The sequence below is a fragment of the Equus asinus genome, chromosome 14 (genome assembly GCF_041296235.1).
Source record: "Equus asinus isolate D_3611 breed Donkey chromosome 14, EquAss-T2T_v2, whole genome shotgun sequence".
Classification (NCBI taxonomy): Eukaryota; Metazoa; Chordata; class Mammalia; order Perissodactyla; family Equidae; genus Equus; species Equus asinus.
The window spans coordinates 16621211-16640172 of NC_091803.1; the positions used below are offsets into that span (position 1 = coordinate 16621211).

At 48.6% G+C, this 18962-nt stretch overlaps 1 protein-coding gene across 1 annotated transcript; it reads left to right on the forward strand.

Moving 5' to 3' along the window:
• Positions 1 to 15167: 15167 nt before the first annotated feature.
• On the forward strand, positions 15168 to 17684 carry CCL24 (C-C motif chemokine ligand 24). The gene is made up of 3 exons (XM_014850432.3): positions 15168 to 15368; positions 15611 to 15728; positions 16624 to 17684. The coding sequence occupies exons 1-3, from the start codon at positions 15296 to 15298 to the stop codon at positions 16760 to 16762; spliced, it is 330 nt and encodes a 109-aa protein (XP_014705918.2). The 5' UTR covers positions 15168 to 15295; the 3' UTR covers positions 16763 to 17684.
• The last annotated feature ends 1278 nt before the right edge of the window (positions 17685 to 18962 follow it).

Here is an 18962-nt window from a genome sequence, read left to right on the forward strand (position 1 = left end):
GGTCACCTTGGCTCCAGGGGAGAGAGCCAGCCAGGTGGCGGCAGTTGGAAGTCAGCCCAACACGCCCGGAACTGACAAGGACAAGAGGATATGGGCAGAGCATGGACAGTTTCTACAACAAACTGATACACACACACACACACACACACACACTCCTGGTTTACTTTAATACTTGTGGGTTTACTTTAACGTGTATTGGAAAAAATACAGCCAGTACACTAAGTCTGTGACTTCACGGATATTTTTGAGTGAAGTCAATTTTTAAAAAACGATTAAGTGTCTAATAGATTGGGTGGTGGGAAGAAATGGTAAAAATTATGGAGACAATGAAAGAATGGATGAAATTTGGTTGCTGGTGAATGGGGAACTAGTGAAGAATTTTAGGCACGGGAGTGACCAGGGCTGGTTTGCATTCATGCATCTATGTACAGAACAGATTGGAAGGAGGCAAATTGGAAGGCAGTGGAATGGGGTTGAAAAGGAACAGATGGGTCTGGGAGTTGTTAAATAGGTAGAGTCAACAAAACTAGAGACATTATTAGATATGAGGATGGGGACAATGGTGCTTTCTCTGAACGGTAAGGAAGGATACACTAGTTGCATTTGGGGCAGGACACATGAGGTACCGTGTGCTATTCCTGCCCCTGCCCCTAACCTCTCAACCTTACCTCTTTCCGTCACCTTCTGGAAATCATCCACACCCTGCTGCTCACCAGGCTTCCCCCTGCCCATGCTCTTCCCCTTGGCCTGGAATGTCCTTGACCCCTTGTCTCCCTGGAGCTCCTGGCCATCCTTCTCTGAAGCTTCCCTGATCCCCCACACAGAGCTTGTCTTCCTTTGCACTCCTAGAGCACTTTGGACCTGGCAGTTGCCTGTCACTAGCAGTGACTACCCCTCGTTAACATTTATTGCAGGCCAGGCACCATGCCCAGAACATTAGGTACAGGGGTTCACTCTCTGCTCATCATACCCCTGGGAAGCAGAGAGTTTCATCCCCATTTCACAGGTGACAAAACCGAGGCTGATACAGCCAGGATCTGAACCCAGGCCTAATTGCCTCTAAAGCCCATGATCTTAATCCCTCTTCTCCTCATGCCACGTCTTGCTATATTGGAACTATTTGTTTACGTGTTTATCTCTCTGGTGGATTCTGAGCTCTAATGGCATTGAGTCTGAAATGGGTCCTTCCCTGGATCCCAGAACCCCAGGCCTGGATAGAACTCCCTCATCTGAAGCTTCCATTTCCTACTCGGAGCTCTGCCAAGGGGTGCTTGCATGCCCCCTTTGGTGGGGATCTCACCATCATCCAAGGTGATCAGATCTGCATCTAGATGAGTTCGCCTACTGCAGATGTCTTCCTCCCTTGAACTTTACCTCCTGACCTCCACTTATGTTCCCCGTGGGCCTCCAACATCTAGGCAATCTAAGAATGACACTGAGACATACAAGGGGATCCCCTAGGCCCCTTTGGGCTACAGCTGTCCCTGTTTGCCACCCAGCCTGGGCCAGCTGGTTAATAGTGCCCTCAAGTTCAGCCACTATCTGTGCCTTCCTGTTCCTGTAACAGTGAACTCTGGGAAGCCTTCCCATCAGACCAAAGAGCCAGGGGCTTTATAGCTGCTGCCTGTCCAGCCCTGCCCACCCAGGGCCATGCTCCTTCCAGGACCGGGCTTAGGCTATGTGGGGGAGAAGTCCATCCTTACAATGGACTCACTGTGCTCTCCTGACAAGGACGGCCGCCCACCCCCTGCATCTGCCTCTGTCAAGATCTGCCTGTTGCCATGAAGCCAACTTCTCACAGGTCCTTGTGAACCTTGGGCTCCTGAATTTCCAAGCCAAGTAAAAGTGAGATGTGCAGGAGGCTCCCTTCCCTGCCCGGGAGGCCCCTCCTCTCCTCCCGTTCTCCCTGCCACCCAGATCTGATCAGTGAGGGGAAACATTTCTGCACTTGGTGCTGAGGCTGTCACTTTGTCATCTCCAGGTAAGTGGTCCCCAGGACCACTCCCTGCTCCCAGTCTTCGGGGACTGTGTGTATGTGTTTGGTAGCGATGGGGGAGGGTACCACAGGTGACAGTGACACCCCAGGCCTGCCCTCCTGAGTCCCCTGTGTTCAGCTCAACACCCATCTTCCTCCTGGCACCTTCCTGCTGTCTCCCTCTCTTCCAAACCCAGACACCCTGTCCATCTTCAGCCACCTTCAGTTAGGAGGCTGGAGCAGGAATCCAGGAAGGAGCTGATGAAGCCTGAGTGAAGGTGGTGGCAGTGAGAGTTGACAGGAAGGGATGGATTTGGGAGCTACTGAGGAAGGGGACTCAGTGTGTTGGAATCGGCACCACGCAACAGAGTGGGTCTGCCTGGCACCATGGCAAGGGCACCAGAAAAATGTAGGACCAGCCCTGCTGCATCATGGCTGTGGGGTCTTGAGCAAGTCATTTAACCTCTATGACCCTGATTTTTCTCACCTGCGGAACGGGGATAAGAAGAGGATCAGGTAAGAGTTCAGAGGAGCCAAGGAGTGTATTAAGGGAACGGCTGAAGGGATGCTGGTCTGGTCTGTCGGTGATTCGTCAAGTCGTACGAGGCAGGCCTGGGATGAAGTCCCTGGCTGAGACTCAAGATCCTCTGCCATCCTGGGAGGTGGGCTTTCATAGCCCCATCTTGTAGCAAATGGGCCAGGCTTCAGAGAAGTTGAATACCTGGCCTGGGGCCACCAAAAGAGCAAGTAGGGGCAGGGCTCAAACCCAGAACACCAGTGCCATGGTGCTATGCTGTCAGTGTCTGGGGCTTGGGCTGGGTGGGGGCATTTAGACCTATGCAATCCCTCTGCACCTCTGGTCCCCATTTGCAAATGTTGGGATAGGTGAGACTCCCTAAGGGCCTTCTGGCTTTAATAATTTATTGGATGTCTGGAACTCTTCCTAAAGCCTCGCGTGCCACATACTAGAAAGCTCTATTAGAACTCCCAGTACTCTGAACCCAACAGCCCCAAATAGTTTTCACCCAGACCTGCTTCCCCTGGTGGATTCTTCTCTTCCATGAATGGCCCCACCCCTACACATGCACCCAAGTTTGAAACCTGAGTGTTAGTCTGGTCACCTCCTTCTCCTTCCTCAACTAATAGGGCACCACATCCTGGCGAGTCCACTTCCCGAGCAGTTCTCAAATCCATCCCTTTTTTTCTACCCCACTGCCACCACCTCCCCCTCCTGGATCCCTACCACAGCCTTCACAACAGTCCCTTTGCTCTGGTTACCTGCAGCCAGAGAGATTTCTGTAAAACTCCAGACCTGATCAATTCACCCCCTCCTCCTTGACTTCTTACCTGTGGCCTCCAGGGCCTGGAACACTCCTCTCTACCAGGTCAGCCTGCCTATCTCTACCTCGATCAGCCTTACTTAGCTCAGGAGGCGCCTCTTCCAGGAAATTTTCTCTGACCTCCTGCTCTCCAGTGTGGCCAGGTATACGTCCTCCATTTGGGCACCTACCACCTGTATCATAATTGCTTTGTCTCTTACGGCTCAGTATGAGTTGCCCAAGGGGAGCACCTGGGTATAGTTTCCTTTGCTATACCTGGGTTGAGCAGGGCACCTGGCGGACAGCAGTGTTCAGTGAGTGGATGGATGGATGGATGGACGGATGACTAGTTTGATTAAGTTTTATTAGTGGGTTTATGTGAGGGATTTGTTATCCCTACCAAAAAATGCATTTACAGTTCAGCAAAGGGGGCATTATTTAGAGGGTAATTGTCAATTATCTGTATCAGACTAGAAGGGCAAGAAGGGAGAAATTTTTCAACTCCTTGCAACACATCCACTTCATCTATCTGGGAAGGATTTTGAAACTGCTATCATCACCCAGTCCAAGGTCCCAAGAAAAGGACAACCCCAATATTGTTGGTCCTATCTTCCAAGTCATTTTCCTTCTTCTTGAAAGTCCATTCAAGAGCCAGCAGAGCCAGACCACCTCAAAGTCCAATTTTAGGGGCCCAGAAAGGCCCCATGTTCTGAATCCAGATTTGCTTCTCCGCTGTCGAATGCCTGAAATGGGCTTAATTCCTCCAGCTTAAGGCCGATTCCTGCTAGATGGTGAAGACTTGTAGGTGCGCTGTGCTTTGAAGTTTACTAAAAGCTCCATATCCAGAATTTTGAATGTCCACCCTCCCCCACTCCTCGATTTCATAGATGAGGAAATCGAAGCTTGGGAGAAGTGAGTGACTCACTCAAGTTCATACAGCTAGTGTTTTGCAGGTCTGGGAATAGAACATTGCAATATACCATCACTTCTCCTCTCATGACCCTCAATTCAGTTTCAAACCTTACTAGGAAGACTCACGTGGTTTTTAAAAAATTTGTCTCCCAGGTTTCTCCACTATCAAGTTACTAATTTTCTCTCTGTAATTTGTAGGGAGATACTCTGAGACTATGTCAATATCCCCTTTCGCATCGCAGTTTCACCCACTAGTTTTCACATCCCTGCATGGTTTTCTAGCTCCATCATTTCTTCTCTGTTTATTAGTTGGCATTCTACCATAGGGTAGAGCTTTCTCTTCTCCTGCTAGTCTGCTCTGGCCGCCATAACAAAGTACCACAGACTAGGGGGCTTAAACAACAGAAATTTACTTTCTCACAGTTCTAGAGGCTAAGAGTTCGAGGTCAAGGTGTCAGCAGGGTCAGTTCCTTCCAAGGGTGGTGAGGGAAGAATCCGATCCAGGCCTCTCTCCTTGGTTTGTAAGAGTCTATCTTCTCCCTGTGTGTCTTCTCATTGTCTTCCTTATGTGGATATCTGTCTCTGTGTCCAAAGTTCCCTTTTCTACAAGGACACCAGTTATATCGGGTTAGGGTGCACCCTAATGACCTCATTTTAACCTGAGTATCTCTGTGAAGACCGTATCTCCAAATAAGGTCACATTCTAAGGTACTGGGGTTAGGACTCCGAAATTAATTTTTTTGAGGGGATCACAATTCAACCCAAAACACATTTATTTATTGGCTTATGGATTCTTACTTCATTCACTCCATCACTGTCACTATTACTGGTCAAACTATCTCAGATTTGGCCAGTGTGAGCTCCTACTAGCTGATTCCTGTGTCATTTTGACACATCCCCATGATTCTTTGAGCACTTTCTTGCTTTCTGGCACAAAAAGACATCCAGGTTCTACTTTCTCCTCCCCGGGACTAGAATCATCCATTTCTTGAAGGAGGAATGTTTTTGCTCGGTATGCTTGTTGCTGCTGGCGTGTCCTTGCTTCTAGATGATGATACCTCTGATTGTCTGCTCCTCTGCTTCCAATCCCGCATGCTTGGGTTCATTCTCTCCTTCCCCTTTTGCATATTTTCAATGCCCTTCTCCAAGAGCGAGAGACCTGGCTCCTGTCGCCCTCATTTGCAAAGGCCTAGGAAACCAGAAGCTCTTATTGTATATTCTCATCAGTCACGTATGTATAGAGTGAATGCCTTTTATCGCCTTCCTATTGAGTAGCAGGTTTTGATATGAGAAGAGACAGAGGGAATATAGAAGCACTGGGGTCTGAGGAGGGCCATGAGGGAAGAAAAAGAGAGAGAAAGGGGCCCTGAAGCTTCAGCTCTCCAAGGACTCTGCCATGGGACCCACTGAAGGAAGGTTCCTTTTCTGTCTGCTTGCCAGGGAGAGTGCCCAGAGTAGGGGAGAGCTAGGGGAAAACCCACTGCTCTCCACCTGCTGGTGCCCTTTCAGGTTCCAGTCTATTAAAGCAGACTGTGGGTAAAAGTCAGGCCACGTGAGGGAAGCAGGTGAGGTCTTTGAGACTGGACGTGGCCTTAATAAAGTCATTAAGCCGCCCCCCATTTGAACATTTTGCAAGTGTCCTCAGCTTCTTCTCTCTCTTTCTTTTTTTATTTAACCTTTAATTGAGATGAAATCCACATAATATAAAATTCATTATTTTAACCCCTTTAAAGTGTACAGTTGAGTGGTTTATTTACAATTTGTACAACCCGCACTACAGTCTGGTTCTAGAACATTTCCATCACCCCAAAAAGAAACTCCGTACCCCCATCCCCCTCCTATGCTCAGTCCCAGGCAGCCACTAATCATGATGCCAAGAAATGTTGATGCAAATAATCCATAATCAACCTATACTCAAAAGTGGCGTGAGTTAATTATATGAACCAGGTCTGAGGACTATATATAGCCCAGGGGCTTCCTTCCCCAAGGAAGAAAGGGAACCAAAGAAGTGGGGTGTGCAGAGTGGTTGTATACCATCTTGGGACAAAGAGCCTACAGTGCATATGACAGGAGTGTCTCTTTTACAATGGTCACGGGACACTTTTGTTGGCACAGCAGGTCAGTGGTCACAAGGTGTGCACAGCAGGTGGGTAAGTAATCCTTAGTTTCCAGAAGACACTTATCCTTAAAGAAATGCTGACATGGGGGGAAGCTACATGCCATCTGTAAGGGCATCATTCTTGTCTTTGGAATATTGAAAGTGTTTAAAGCAGATGCATCTCAATGCATTCTCAACAGGCCACATCAGACCTCTCTAGAAAGACAAAGTCAGGCTGAATTAGTTTTAAACCAAATGGTTTCCTCATATACTCCAATATATCCTATTGTTTCTCATTTATTCATCATTTTTCCCCTTTTGATCAATAACCTTTTGATAGGAAGCATTGATGATCAAAACATTGTCCCTTGATGGCAGGGTGGTTGCTGCCTGCCCTGGGTCCATCACGTCCCTCGGTCTTGGCTTTCATCTTATTGATCTGCCCAGTTATCTGCACTGGGGGAATAGTTGGATATAGTGGACAAGCATAGAGATATATATTAACAGAGGGAGCATTTCATAGGTTTTTCAATTAATTTTAGGTTTTTGCACAAACAATGTACATGTGCTTTTATGTGACTCCTTATGCTTACATTGTTTACAATTATATAACAGGTACAGTAACAAGGATGACAACTCAATATTTAAAAAGATTAGTTTTAAAGTGAGTTCTTAGGCATACTCTTTATCAGAAAAGGAAATTTGTCCAGGGTTGTAAGATTGGTCAATCACCTCAAGTCGCTGAGCAATCATTACTCCCGCCTACATGCCAGTCTTACAACACTGAGTAAAGAAAATAGCAATTAGTTTGAATATTGACTAATAGAAGAATTCCAAGGAGTGATAGAAACAGGAATTGCAATCCAGATTCAAAAAAAGGGAACCAATGCCTGAAGGGGAGCCAAACAAAAAAATCGAGACTGGGTGTAGGATCACTTAAGGCATTCACCTGTTTTTTCATGTGCTTTGGCAGAGATGACACATTGGAAGATTCATCAGGTATAAAAACACAGCATTTAGTTTGAATGATTGCACATGTACCACCTTGGGCTGCTGTTAGAATATCTAAGCCCATTCTATTTTGAGCAAGCTTTCTGGTCCATTCTCCTTCTCTTCTCCCTCTGGGATACCTATAATTCTCATGTTGCATTTCCTAATTGAGTGAGATATTTCTCAGAAAGTTTCTTCATTTCTTTTTAGTCTTAGTTCTCTCTCCTCCTTTATCTGACACATTTCTATATTCCTGTCCTCTGGACTGCTAATTCAGTCCTCCATAGTATCAGCTCTACTGTTCAGGGAGTCCATATCCTTCTTATCTCATCCACTGTGTTTTTCATCTCCAACATTTCTGATTGGTCCTTCTTTATAGTTTTAAGCTTTTGTGAAGTAGCTCCTGAACTTGTTGAATTGTCTATCTGTATTCTATTTTAACCCTTTGAGTTTTCTAATGATAGCTATTTTGAATTCTTTGTCATTTAGGTTATAGATTTCTATGTCTTCAAGATTGATTTCTGGGTACTTGTCATTTTCCTTCTGTTTTGGAGATTTAATATATTTTTTCATATTGCTTAATGGCATGGATTTGTGCCTCCGCATAGAGATAGAATTTGGTTGCAGCTGCCACTGGAGCCTTGGGGGCAGGAGCTGTGTAATCTGCACCCACCAAGATCTGCATCAGCTGTTCCTGTCTGAGCCTGGTCCACTCCTTGGGATGGCAGCAGCCCTGTGGGGTCTCCCACCAACTGTGGGAACAATCACATGGGGGCTCCAGGTTGCTTCCACCTGCTCCCACAGACCTTCACAGAGATGCACTTCCCCCTTAGGGACCACAGCAGTGTTATGGGCTTTTGAGGTGGATGGGAACTTGTTCTCCTGGACTCACAGCTCTGCTGCTGTCTGGTCCTGGGTTGTACCAGCTGTTGTGCTTGGTGGGTGGGGCCTCCCCACTGGGTCTGAGCTAGCACTACTCCCTGGGACTGTCGTGGGATTGTGGACTCTCCCACTGGTCGAGAGAGTGATCACACAGGGGCTCAGAGCTGCTGCCACCTGCTCCCACAGTCCTGCCAGTCATACTGCCCCATTGGGGTTGCTGTGATACTGTGGACATTTCTGGTAGCCAGGCACTTTCGCCTAGGCCACAGATACACTGCCATCTGCTCCCAGGGAGCACCAGCCTTTGTGCTTGATGGGTGGGGCCTCCTTACTGGGACTGAGCTGAGTCTCTCCCTGGGGCAGTGGTGGGACCGTGAGTTTTCCCACTGGACCAAGGAGCAATCACGCTGGGGCTCAGGTTTGTTACTGCCTGCTCCCATGGTCCTGCTGGGTCTCATCTCCCCCTTCAGGGCCACAGCAGAGCTGTGGGCATTTAAGGCAGCCAGGTGTTTGTTTGACCAGACTCCTAGCTGCATGGCATCTGCTCCTAAGTTGCACCAGCCTTTGTGCTTGGTGGGCGGGGCCTCTCCACTAGGACCAAGACAAATCTCTCCCTGGGGCAGTGGTGGGACCGTGAGTTTTCCCACTGGACCAAGGATTAATCATGCTGGGGCTCAGGGTTGTTCCTACCTGCTCCCATGGTCCTGCTGGGCCTCACTTCCCCCTTTGAGGCCACAGCAGAGCTATGGGCATTTAAAGCAGCCAGGGGTTTGTTTGTATGGACTTGCAGCTGCACTGCATCTATTTCTATGTTGCATCAGCCTTTGTGCTTGGTGGGTGGGGCCTCTCCACTGGGTCTAAGCGTGAATCACTCCCTGGCACTGCAGTGGGACTGTAAGCTTTTTCATAGTTGTGCCAAGGTTCAGGCCCACCCTCTGGGCCGTGGCGGTGTTATGAGTGCTTCAGCTGAGAGAGCAGTCACTCGTGGGTACTGGGCTGTCTGGAGGACAGAGATTTCTCACCTAGCTCCACCTCCTTCCCAGGTGTAGTCCATCCACCTTCTGATGTATAGCTGCACAGGTCTCTCAGGCATGCTGAGGTGCTGTGTGAGTATCCTCTGTTGATCAATGAATGTCCATTTAGTTGTAGTTCCAAGGAGGAGACACAAAGGGAACCACTCACTCTGCCATGTTGCTGACGTCACCCCGTCTAAAGGCATTCTATTTTGAAAGACAGCCTTTCTCATTTAAAGACACTTCAGTATTTATAAGGCTATGCCTGCTTGACTATCACTAAGGGCTTGTTGAGTAAGTTGAGTCAGAGCTTCTATATGTGATGTGACATCTTCTAGCCCAAAGAAGGAACAAATATAGCTGCTAGCCTATTCTGAACATTTCTTATAAATGGAATCATATGATATCTGGCCTTTTGAGTCTGACGTCTGTCATTTAACATAATGCATCTATCAGCACTTCATTCATTTTTGTGATTGAATAAAATTCGATTGTATAGATACACTATCTTTGTTTATCCATTCGTCGGTTTCCACTTAGGTCATTTCCACTTTTTGGCTACTGTGAATAATGCTGCTATGAACATTCATGTGCAAGTTTCTGAGTGAACCTATGTTTTCAGTTCTCTTGGGTAGGAGTGGAATTGCTGGATTACATTGTAACTCTATGTTCAACTTTTTGTGGAACTGCCAAACTTTTCCACAGTGGTTACACCATGTTATAGTCCCACCATCAATGTATGAGGGTGTGCATTTTCTTGCCAACGCTTGTTATTTTCGTTTTTTTAAATAGCTATCTTAGTGAGTGTGAAATGATATCTCATTGTGGTTTTGATTGAATTTCCCTAAGCGTTAATGATGTTGAACATCTTTTCATGTGCTTATTGGCCATTTGTGTATCTTCTTTGGGGAAATGTCTAGTCAAATTCTTTGCTTGTTTTTAAATTGGGTTATTTGTCTTTTTATTGTGGGGTTGTCAGAGTTCTTTTATATATTCTGGAGACTAGAATTATCAGATGATTTCCAAATATTTTCTCCCATTACGTAGGTTGGCTTTTCACTTTCACAGTGGTGTCCTTTGATTCACAAAAGTTTTTAATTTTAATGAAGTCCAATTTATCTATTTTTTCTTTGCTTGCTTATGCTTTTGGTGTCATATCAAAGAAACTCTTATTTAACCCAAGGTCATGAAGATTTGCACTTATGTTTACTTGTAAGAGTTTCACAGCTTTAGCTCTTACAATAGATTGACAATTTTTGTACATGGTGTGAGGTAAGGGTCTAATTTCTGTCTTTTGCATGTGGATATCCAGTTATTCCAGCATCGTCTGTTGAAAAGATCATTCTTTTCCATGAATGGCCTTGACATCTTTGCCAAAAATTTATTGAAGCTTTACTTCTAGACTCTTAATTCTATTCCATTGATCTATATGTCTAGCTTTATGCGAGTACGAAACTGATTTGATTATTTTAGTTTGAAGTAAGTTCTGGTCCAGAAGTGTTAGTCCTCCAACTCTGTTCTTTTTTTTCCCAAAATTGTCTTGGCTATTCTGGGTTCCTTACATTTCCAGATGAATTTTAGGATCAGTTTGTCCATTTTCCCTCCCTTTCTTAGCCTTTCTCTCCCTCACTACCTCCATATTTTTAACACCCTGTATGGTGGCTCAGGTTTGGACTGCAAACTGGAGTTGAAGTCCAGGACTATGTGACCACAAGCAAGTTACTTCACTTCTCTGGTCAACGTAATTAATAACATCTTCTCTACAAGGCCATTACTGTAAAGAGCAGATTAAATGCAATAATGTATTAAAGCTCATGGAAAAGCTCATGGATTAGTTAGCTCATCAGCTTGTAAAAAACTCGTTGTAACAAAACAATAAAACCAAGAATGACCACCCTTTTGGGGGCACTTGATCTATGCCAGACAGAGAGCTAAACACTTGACACGAATCTTCTCGTTCAATCCTCATCATAACCCACAGGGTAGATATTGTCATTTTTTCTCATTTTATAGGTGAGGACACGAACGCTACGGTATGAAGAAGTTAAGTAACATTGGTCTCACAGCTAAAGCTAAGATTTCAATCCTGGCAGGTGACTTTCAAATCTAGAAGATGCTCCTACTGGGCCATAGCTACTGGCCAGTCTTCTCAGGGTTTAGAGAGAGGCTTAAAAATGTGGGTTCTGGGATGACTTCCAAGAAGTGGGTCTTAGGAAACCTGCAGGTGCTTCTCACCCACAATCTGGAATGCAGGGGCGCGGATGGCATCCTGGGAGGGGGCACCTTGGATTCTGCATCTCACTCTCCACCACGTATATCTAATGTGTGAAGTGCAGCCAAATTAAATGCTTCCTGGCCCCTGCCCCAGTCCCTCATTGCCCCTCCCCTAGGCGGCTACAATAACCTCCCAGTCAGCCTCCATGCCTCCAGGCCCTTCCTACCACACCTGCCAGTGGATCCAATCATGTCACTAGACCACAAATCTGACCTCGTTAACTCTGCACCTAAAACAGTGGGTGGCCTGGCTGCCCACAGGATCAAGGCAAGCTCCATTGGTGAGAGGCATCACATGAACCTTGAATTCAGACGGAACTCAGCTCAAAGGCCAGCTCTACCCTTCCCTGACCTCTCAGCCTCAGTTTCCCTGTATGTAAAGTGGGGATATTTCATGGAGATGAGGGATCTAAAGTACTTAGCAATTTCATACCCAAGCCAGGCTCTGCTCCAGTGCTGCCTCTCCTGTCCGACCCCCAGCCCCCCAACTTCACAACCCTTTGTCTGGGGTCTACTTTTGTACTATTTGGGTCCATCAAGGCCAGTTCTCCTTTTCTGGGACATGTTTTCAGGTATTTGAAGTCATTCCTTATCCAAGCTAACCGCCCACTTCTTCCAGTCGTTTCTCATCAGGATGTGTCTTGGAGTCCCCTCAGCCCCTTGGCTATGGCCCCTTGGCCCAGGGTCACACAGCTGTGGGTTCTGTGCTACATCATTGTTCACGGTGTGGCTCACCCGGGAGGCAACCAGGACAGCCACCACTGCTGTCGTTCTGCACAGGCAGGACTGCTGCTCCCTGCTCATTGCCAGGCACAGCTCGGCGTTCCTCGCCTTCTCCTCTTCCCCCAGGTGCTCACTGGGCCCCCAGCCCTCTCCTTCCTTCTCTCCAGGACCTGCTTCATTGGTGCATGGAACGTGGCAGAGGAAAGGCCTCAGAGGGCACCTTGGCCACAGTTTCCCAGACTTCAGCTGTTCTTGGGCTGTTGTCACAATTTTTGTAGAGGTGGCTTCCATTTGTCCTGTTACTTACTTACTTTATTTATTTATTTAGTTTTTTGGTCAACGCATATTTTTTACTTTTGGAAAATCATATATCACTACCATAAATATAAAACTCCTTATCATAGATGGGAACCATAACAAGATATATCTAAATTAACATGAAATATACCCATTGTTGTATCACCCGTGGCGTTGTGGCTGCCACACTTGGGGAAACACAGATCTGGCCAACATCCTACTCCTCAGGTAGAGAATCCACTGCTGCTGGGCGAGGGGCAGGGCCTGAGCTGGAGCTGGGGGGGCGGGGTCCAGGGCATCACACTGCCCCCCTTCTCCTCTTTCCTCTCCATCTCCCCTCCCCAAGTCTGCTCTCTCTATACCTGCTGTCTTGCCCTCTCCTTCCTCCCCCTGCCCTCCTCTCCCTCCTCTTTCTCTTTCTATTTATCTCCTCCCTTTCTAATTGGCTTCCCCAGAAACTTCTCCTCCCATTCTTACTTTAAATAATGGCTCTGGCTGTTGGATTTCACCCCTTCAGGCAGGAAGGGCGTAGGTTCCCATTTTGGGTGCTGGGATAAGTGGCTCCATGATGGTGTCCAGTCTCTCACCCTCAGTAGATTTCAGTTTTTCCCTTTGTAAAGTGGGGTTCGTAATCCCTGCTTTATCTACTTCCTTGGATAGAGCATCAAGACTGGGTGTTTTTTTTAAAGGACTGTGGAAAAGCCCCTAATAGGTGTTACTAATCAGGGTGAGGCGCCCCACCCCAAACTCTCCACCCGATGCCCTTCTGCCACCCTACTCTGGTTGCAACATGCAGACAGCAAGCACGTCCCACTCTGCGCAGCCCTGTGCTCATTCTTCTGCTGCCTGCTGCCTCCGCCTGATTCTCTTCCTTCTCCACTTCCTTCTCCTGTCACCCCTCACTCCCAGCACCCACTGAATCATAAAACCCACACAGACGACAGGCTATCCCCTCTGAACTGTCGAGGAGCAAAAGCTAGAACAAGATGTTGCAAAATGGAATCATGAAAAGCCCCAACAAGTATAAAGCGTTCTTCATTTAATGCTCCCCATACTCTGGCAAGGACTCCTACTGCTGCCTGGTGAGGTGCAAAGCCACTGAGGAGCCGAGTGGGGCGCTCAGCATTTTTCACTCCATAAAGAAGGGCAATGAGGAGACAAGTGCTGCTGGTCTTGCCCCCATCAAAGGACCTGCCTACTGGCTCCCCTGTGTACATGCTGACCCCAGTCATGCTGGGCAGAGACTCCATGGGAGTCCCTGGTCCAGAGGAGTGACTCAGAGTTGGTCTATTGTATATTCATTCTACAAACACTGGCCATGGGACAGGTGATCTGCTCAGGACCTGGTAAGAGTGGAAACGAGACATTGATCTCAAGGTGTTCATGGTCAAGCAGGAGACACAGATGCACAATGAGCCATCATCCAGGTGATGTGTGCCACTGTGCTCCCCCACCAGTATGTTCCTGATGCCATAGCAGGCCAGAGTAGAGAAGTCAGAGAAGGCCAAGTGTTTCCATGAGAAGTGGAATAGAGAAGATGGGGGGTTGTGGGGAATGGAAGCAGCAGTGACAAAAGTCTCTAAACAGAGTCCCAGCCTGGGATCCTGGAATGGGGGGGCTGAGTGAGGTGTGTGCCATGTCCCACTTAGTCTGACAAAGTCACGTCAGTCCCTCACAAGTAGACTGATCACTATGATTTCCGAAGCCCCAGCCTGGTTACTACTGCCTTCCTTCCTCCAAAACGCAGCACAGCTGTCAACTCCGAGTGCATCCCCGACGCTCCTCTCAGCAGAATGGGCCGGTTCGTCCTATATTCCCCACGCCCCCTCACACACTGCTTGTCTTAGGTTGAGGTTCCCAAAGCAGACCCTGAGATGAGGATTTGAGGATTCATGGGAAAGTGGCTTATTAGGAAATGCTTCCAGGGGAAACCAGCGTGGGGGAGAGGGGAGCAGACCCGGAAGGGAAGGGGGCGGCAAAGTCTTGCAGCACAAAGAGTGAGTGGCTGGACACCATCAGGAACTCAGGCAGCAGTGCCACTCACGCTGGACCTGGAGCCTGTATCCCTCCAGCAAACGTTGCTCAAGGGCTGCCCTGAGCATGTAAGTTTCCAGGCACTTCGCACTTTCTAGAGCCTGCAGCCTGGGCAGCTCCTGCAGCTGAGGGCCGGAATGCAAACCACCAAGAGCCGTTGTGCACAATCACGATAAAGGGGTCTGAGGGACCTGGACGGACAATGACAGTATGTGCTTTGCTCTGTGCCCACTGTGTCAGCACCTGTAATCGTTTATGATGCACACCTGATCACTTACTTGTCTCCCCACTAGAAGCCTGGCACACAGCACATGCCTAATGAGTTGGTGAATGAATGAATGAATGAATGAATGGAAGGAAGGACATAGGACGACGTTAGCCATTTTCAGCTGAAGAAAGTGAGGCTCAGAGAGGTGAGTGACTTCCTCAGGAGCCCGCAGGGAATGAACAGCATAGCCTTCTGACTCTACAGCCAACACTTTTGAACTTTGCCTAGGCGCAGGGCCCCTCCTCTCACCCTTTCTTAGAGTGCCCAACCAACCCGTGACTCAACTGGGCAACAACTTCCCCTTGGCAGACCTGCAGCCTCTTGGACTTTCAAGGAAGCCTGGGGTGGGGTCGGGGGAAGGCTATTTCAGTGCCTGTTCCTCCTAGCTGCCCCTATAAAGGGCAGAGGGAGCTTAGGGCACTCTGTGAGGAACTGGGCCCCTTGTCCCCAGCCCCTCTCCTCCTGCACCCCAGCTTCTAGCCCTGAGCTGCCTCCTCTGCTCTCCAGGACATGGCAGGCCCTGCGACTGTCATAGCTGGCCTCCTGCTCCTGGCCCTGTGTGCCCACCACATTGCCCCCGCAGGTAAGACCTCCAGCACCAGCCCAGCTCTCTCGGGCAGGATGGCCATCCCGAGGGCATGGCTGGGATAGCACAGTGGAGGGTAGAGGACCGACCAGCCCGGAGCTGGAGGAGAATGCTGTGTCAGGGGCAGGCCTGTGATTGGGCTGGAGGCGTTTAGCGCAGGGGACAGACTCCATATCCAAAGCCCAGAGCCTAGGGCATGCTGGGAAAGACCATGGCTCTTCCCTCTCCCTATATTTTAGGGTCTGCGCACATCCCCTCTTTCTGCTGCATGTCCTTCATCTCCAAGAAAATTCCTGAGAGCCGAGTGGTAAGCTACCAGCTGTCCAACGGGAGCGTCTGCCCCATGGCAGGAGTGCTGTAAGTAACTATTTCTCCCCGGATACCTGATGGGAGAGGAGCAGGGAGAAACGAGCCTCCAGGGTCACTGAGGAGTAAGTCAGGAGGACCCAGCTCTGTGATCCCGGGGAAGTCATCTAACGTCTCTGGGCCTCAGCTTCCTCACCCATAAGACTAGCAGGAGGATTCAGAGTCAACAATCATTTTTTAAGCACCAAATATACCCTAGGCACCATTCGGGGCGTATAACATTATCTTAACTAACCCTCTCAACCATCCTATGAGCTAAATCCGATTGTCCCCACTTTACAGAGGACAACTCAGGCTCAAAAGGGGACCTGCTAAAGGTCACCTGGGATGCCAAATAATTCATAGCTGTCTCTCACACAAGGCAGCAAGTGGGAACTCACTTTGTAAACAGTGGCATGGCATACAAAGATGATGTTAGTATCATTAGTAATTTTCCCCAATCAGCACCAGACCCAGTCCAGAGACTCCAGCTCAGAGCTGACTTGGAAGTGGGCATCCCACTTCCCTGTTCTAGCTCCAGCATCCTTATCGGTGACGCGTCCTTGCATAGTGTGCACAGGTGGACTGGAGGCATTTGCCTTTTTTCTTGGGGGTTTGTAACGCGTTTTCTCCTCTCCTCTCTGTGGGTAGAGATTATGTCTCTCCCTTCAGTTCCAGTGTTATCTAAAAGCAAGGCTGTGCCTCCCCCGTCTGACAGGGAAGTTGCTGAGTAGGAGCTCTGAAGCAGAGAGGCAGACCGCAGAGAGAAGACAGCGTGGCAGTAACTTGCTACCAGGCCAGGGAAGCAGCTTGTCCTCTGTGGCCTTCCACACCCACTTCTTCACAAAGTGGAGTGGTCCAAGCTCCTTGTCAGGTCTCAGATGTGCCCCTGTCACTTTTCCCACAGCTTCACCACCAGGAAGGGCCAGAAGTTCTGTGGCGACCCCAGGCAGCCGTGGGTCAAGAGGTACATGAAGAATCTGGCTGCCAAGAAGAAGAAGGCCTCCACTGGGACCAGGGCCATGAGCACCACAGTCCCTGTCTAGAGACACCCTGCCAACAGCACCTCCACCTAGCCACCGCCCGGGCCTTGCTCTCCTCGCCAGGCTGCTTGGGGGCCTGGTGAGCCAGCAGTGATGGGGGGAAGACCTAATGTTTCTATTCCTTAGCATTACTCTCAGGGGTTCTATCTATTCTGTAAAAAACCCAAGGCACGGGAGGCCTGCCCCTGGGGGCTGAGCAATGGCTCCAAGCATCCTGGGCCCCTTACCTTCCCTGAGCTGAGGGAGAAGGTCCTGGAAGGAGGGCAATGGTAGCCCTCTGTCCTCCTCTTGAGCTGGAGCTGGTCTTTCTCTGACTTCCAGGCTCCATCAGTGCATGAGGTCAACCTGCAGACACACTCGCTTGCACCTTAGCCTGATGCTGGCTTCTATGGGCCCTCTCCTCTTGCCTATGGGTTGTCTGTCTGTCTGTCTTGGGATGGATGACCTGCCAACAGCTACAGCTCTTTAGCATGTTGGGATGCTCCAGGCTTGTCCCAATTTCAGCATTCCGAGTGAATACAAACCCAACAAAAGTGGAGGGCCCCTTTTCTGTATTCACTGCCAGATCCTGGCCCCCTTGAACACTTCTCATGGGATACGATTAACAAAACGGACATGGAGGCTCAGGATGAAGGGCCAGCCTGGATAGCTCAATTCCTGTGTGAAGATATGGCTTCTAGGAGATGTCCCGCTTGGTGGCATGGCTCGCTCCATGTTGCTTTGGGGACAAAGACCTGTTATGCCTTTAAAGCTGGTCCTCCCCACATTTTTGTGAAGGGAGGATAGGATGGGGACTGGGCGGGGGGAGAAGGACCCCAGCCTTTCTTCACTAGCGTGGGCTACTGTGTGATTTGTATGTCAAGAATGTAGACATATTTACTGTTCTCAAGTAACAATCCAAGTAAAATGTGATTTCTCCTCTGAAGGTGTCTGTGTCTTGCTGCTCTCACCTCCCATAGGCGGCAGGGTTGGGGTGTAAACAGTGGACTATGTGCCTCCAGAGAGCGTCCTGAGTTGCCCATCCAAGGGTTGGAGGGGATGAAGGCAGCGTGAGCCCAGGGCATCCCTGGAATGTCCTTGGCCAGCTCTTGGGAGTCTTGTGTTGAACTTGGAAAAACACACACGCAAATCTGTTTTCAATTAAATTTTTAAAGAATTTCAACAGAGCACATTAGTGCATAATGAGCTTTTATAGGCATCAGGAGGCTATCAAATTATATAAGATGGTCTCTAGCTTCACAGAATTAGGGAGAAAAGTAGCACACACACACACTCACAAATCAAGAGCAATATGGGTTTAATACCAATCCTATAAGCTGCATGACCTTGAAATATGTCACTTAACCTCTCTGAGCCTCATTTCCCTCATCTGTAAAATGGGGATATGAGACCTTTCAAGTTTGTCTGGGTTTTCCCCAGAAGCAGACCCTGAAACAAAGATTTGAGTGCAAATATTATATGTGAAAGCTACAAAGAATAACACCAATAGAGTGGGGAGGTAACGCAAGGCAAGGATGGCAGCCAACAAGAGTGTGTTGTCAAGCAGCAGGGAATTAGAGCCCCATCTGCTGGGAAGTGGTGTGAGACATCCCTCCCAACCCTCAGCATTATGCCCCGTCTCCATCGGTCATTGCCGGTGTTGGGAGGGCCGGTTTTGCTGCGGGTGCGGGCAGAGCAACCTTCCACCGTTCAAACCAGGCCTTCAGGTACAGAGTCTGCAGGTCACAGAAAGGCCTGGCAGGAGACACTCCACATACAGCAGCTATTAAAGTTCTTGTAACTCCAATATGGAGCGGAATAGAGTAGTGTTCAACAAGACAAAGGAGGGGACCTCCTGTTGTGGGAGGAAGCCTGCAGAAATCCTCTGCAGAGTTGGTGTCTGAGTGATGACTGAGGTTTTACTCCGGAAAGAAGAGCGGACAGTCGGCCCTCCACGTCTGCAGGTTCAGCAACCTCGGCTGGAACTGTCAACTGAAAGAAAGAGTCTGGCTAAGCTGGAGTCGATTTGATGTTCAAGGGGAGGAATTCAAATCCCAGGAAACAGTCCAACAGAGTTCTCTGAGGAACTGCTCCGAGGAGTGTGTGTCTAAGTGCAGCTTATATCTCTTTCACAAACAGGGTACATGCAGGGAAGAGGAAAATAAAGAAACTTATGACTAGATTTCATATATATCAAAAAAAAAAGAGAGAGTACGTCTGCGCT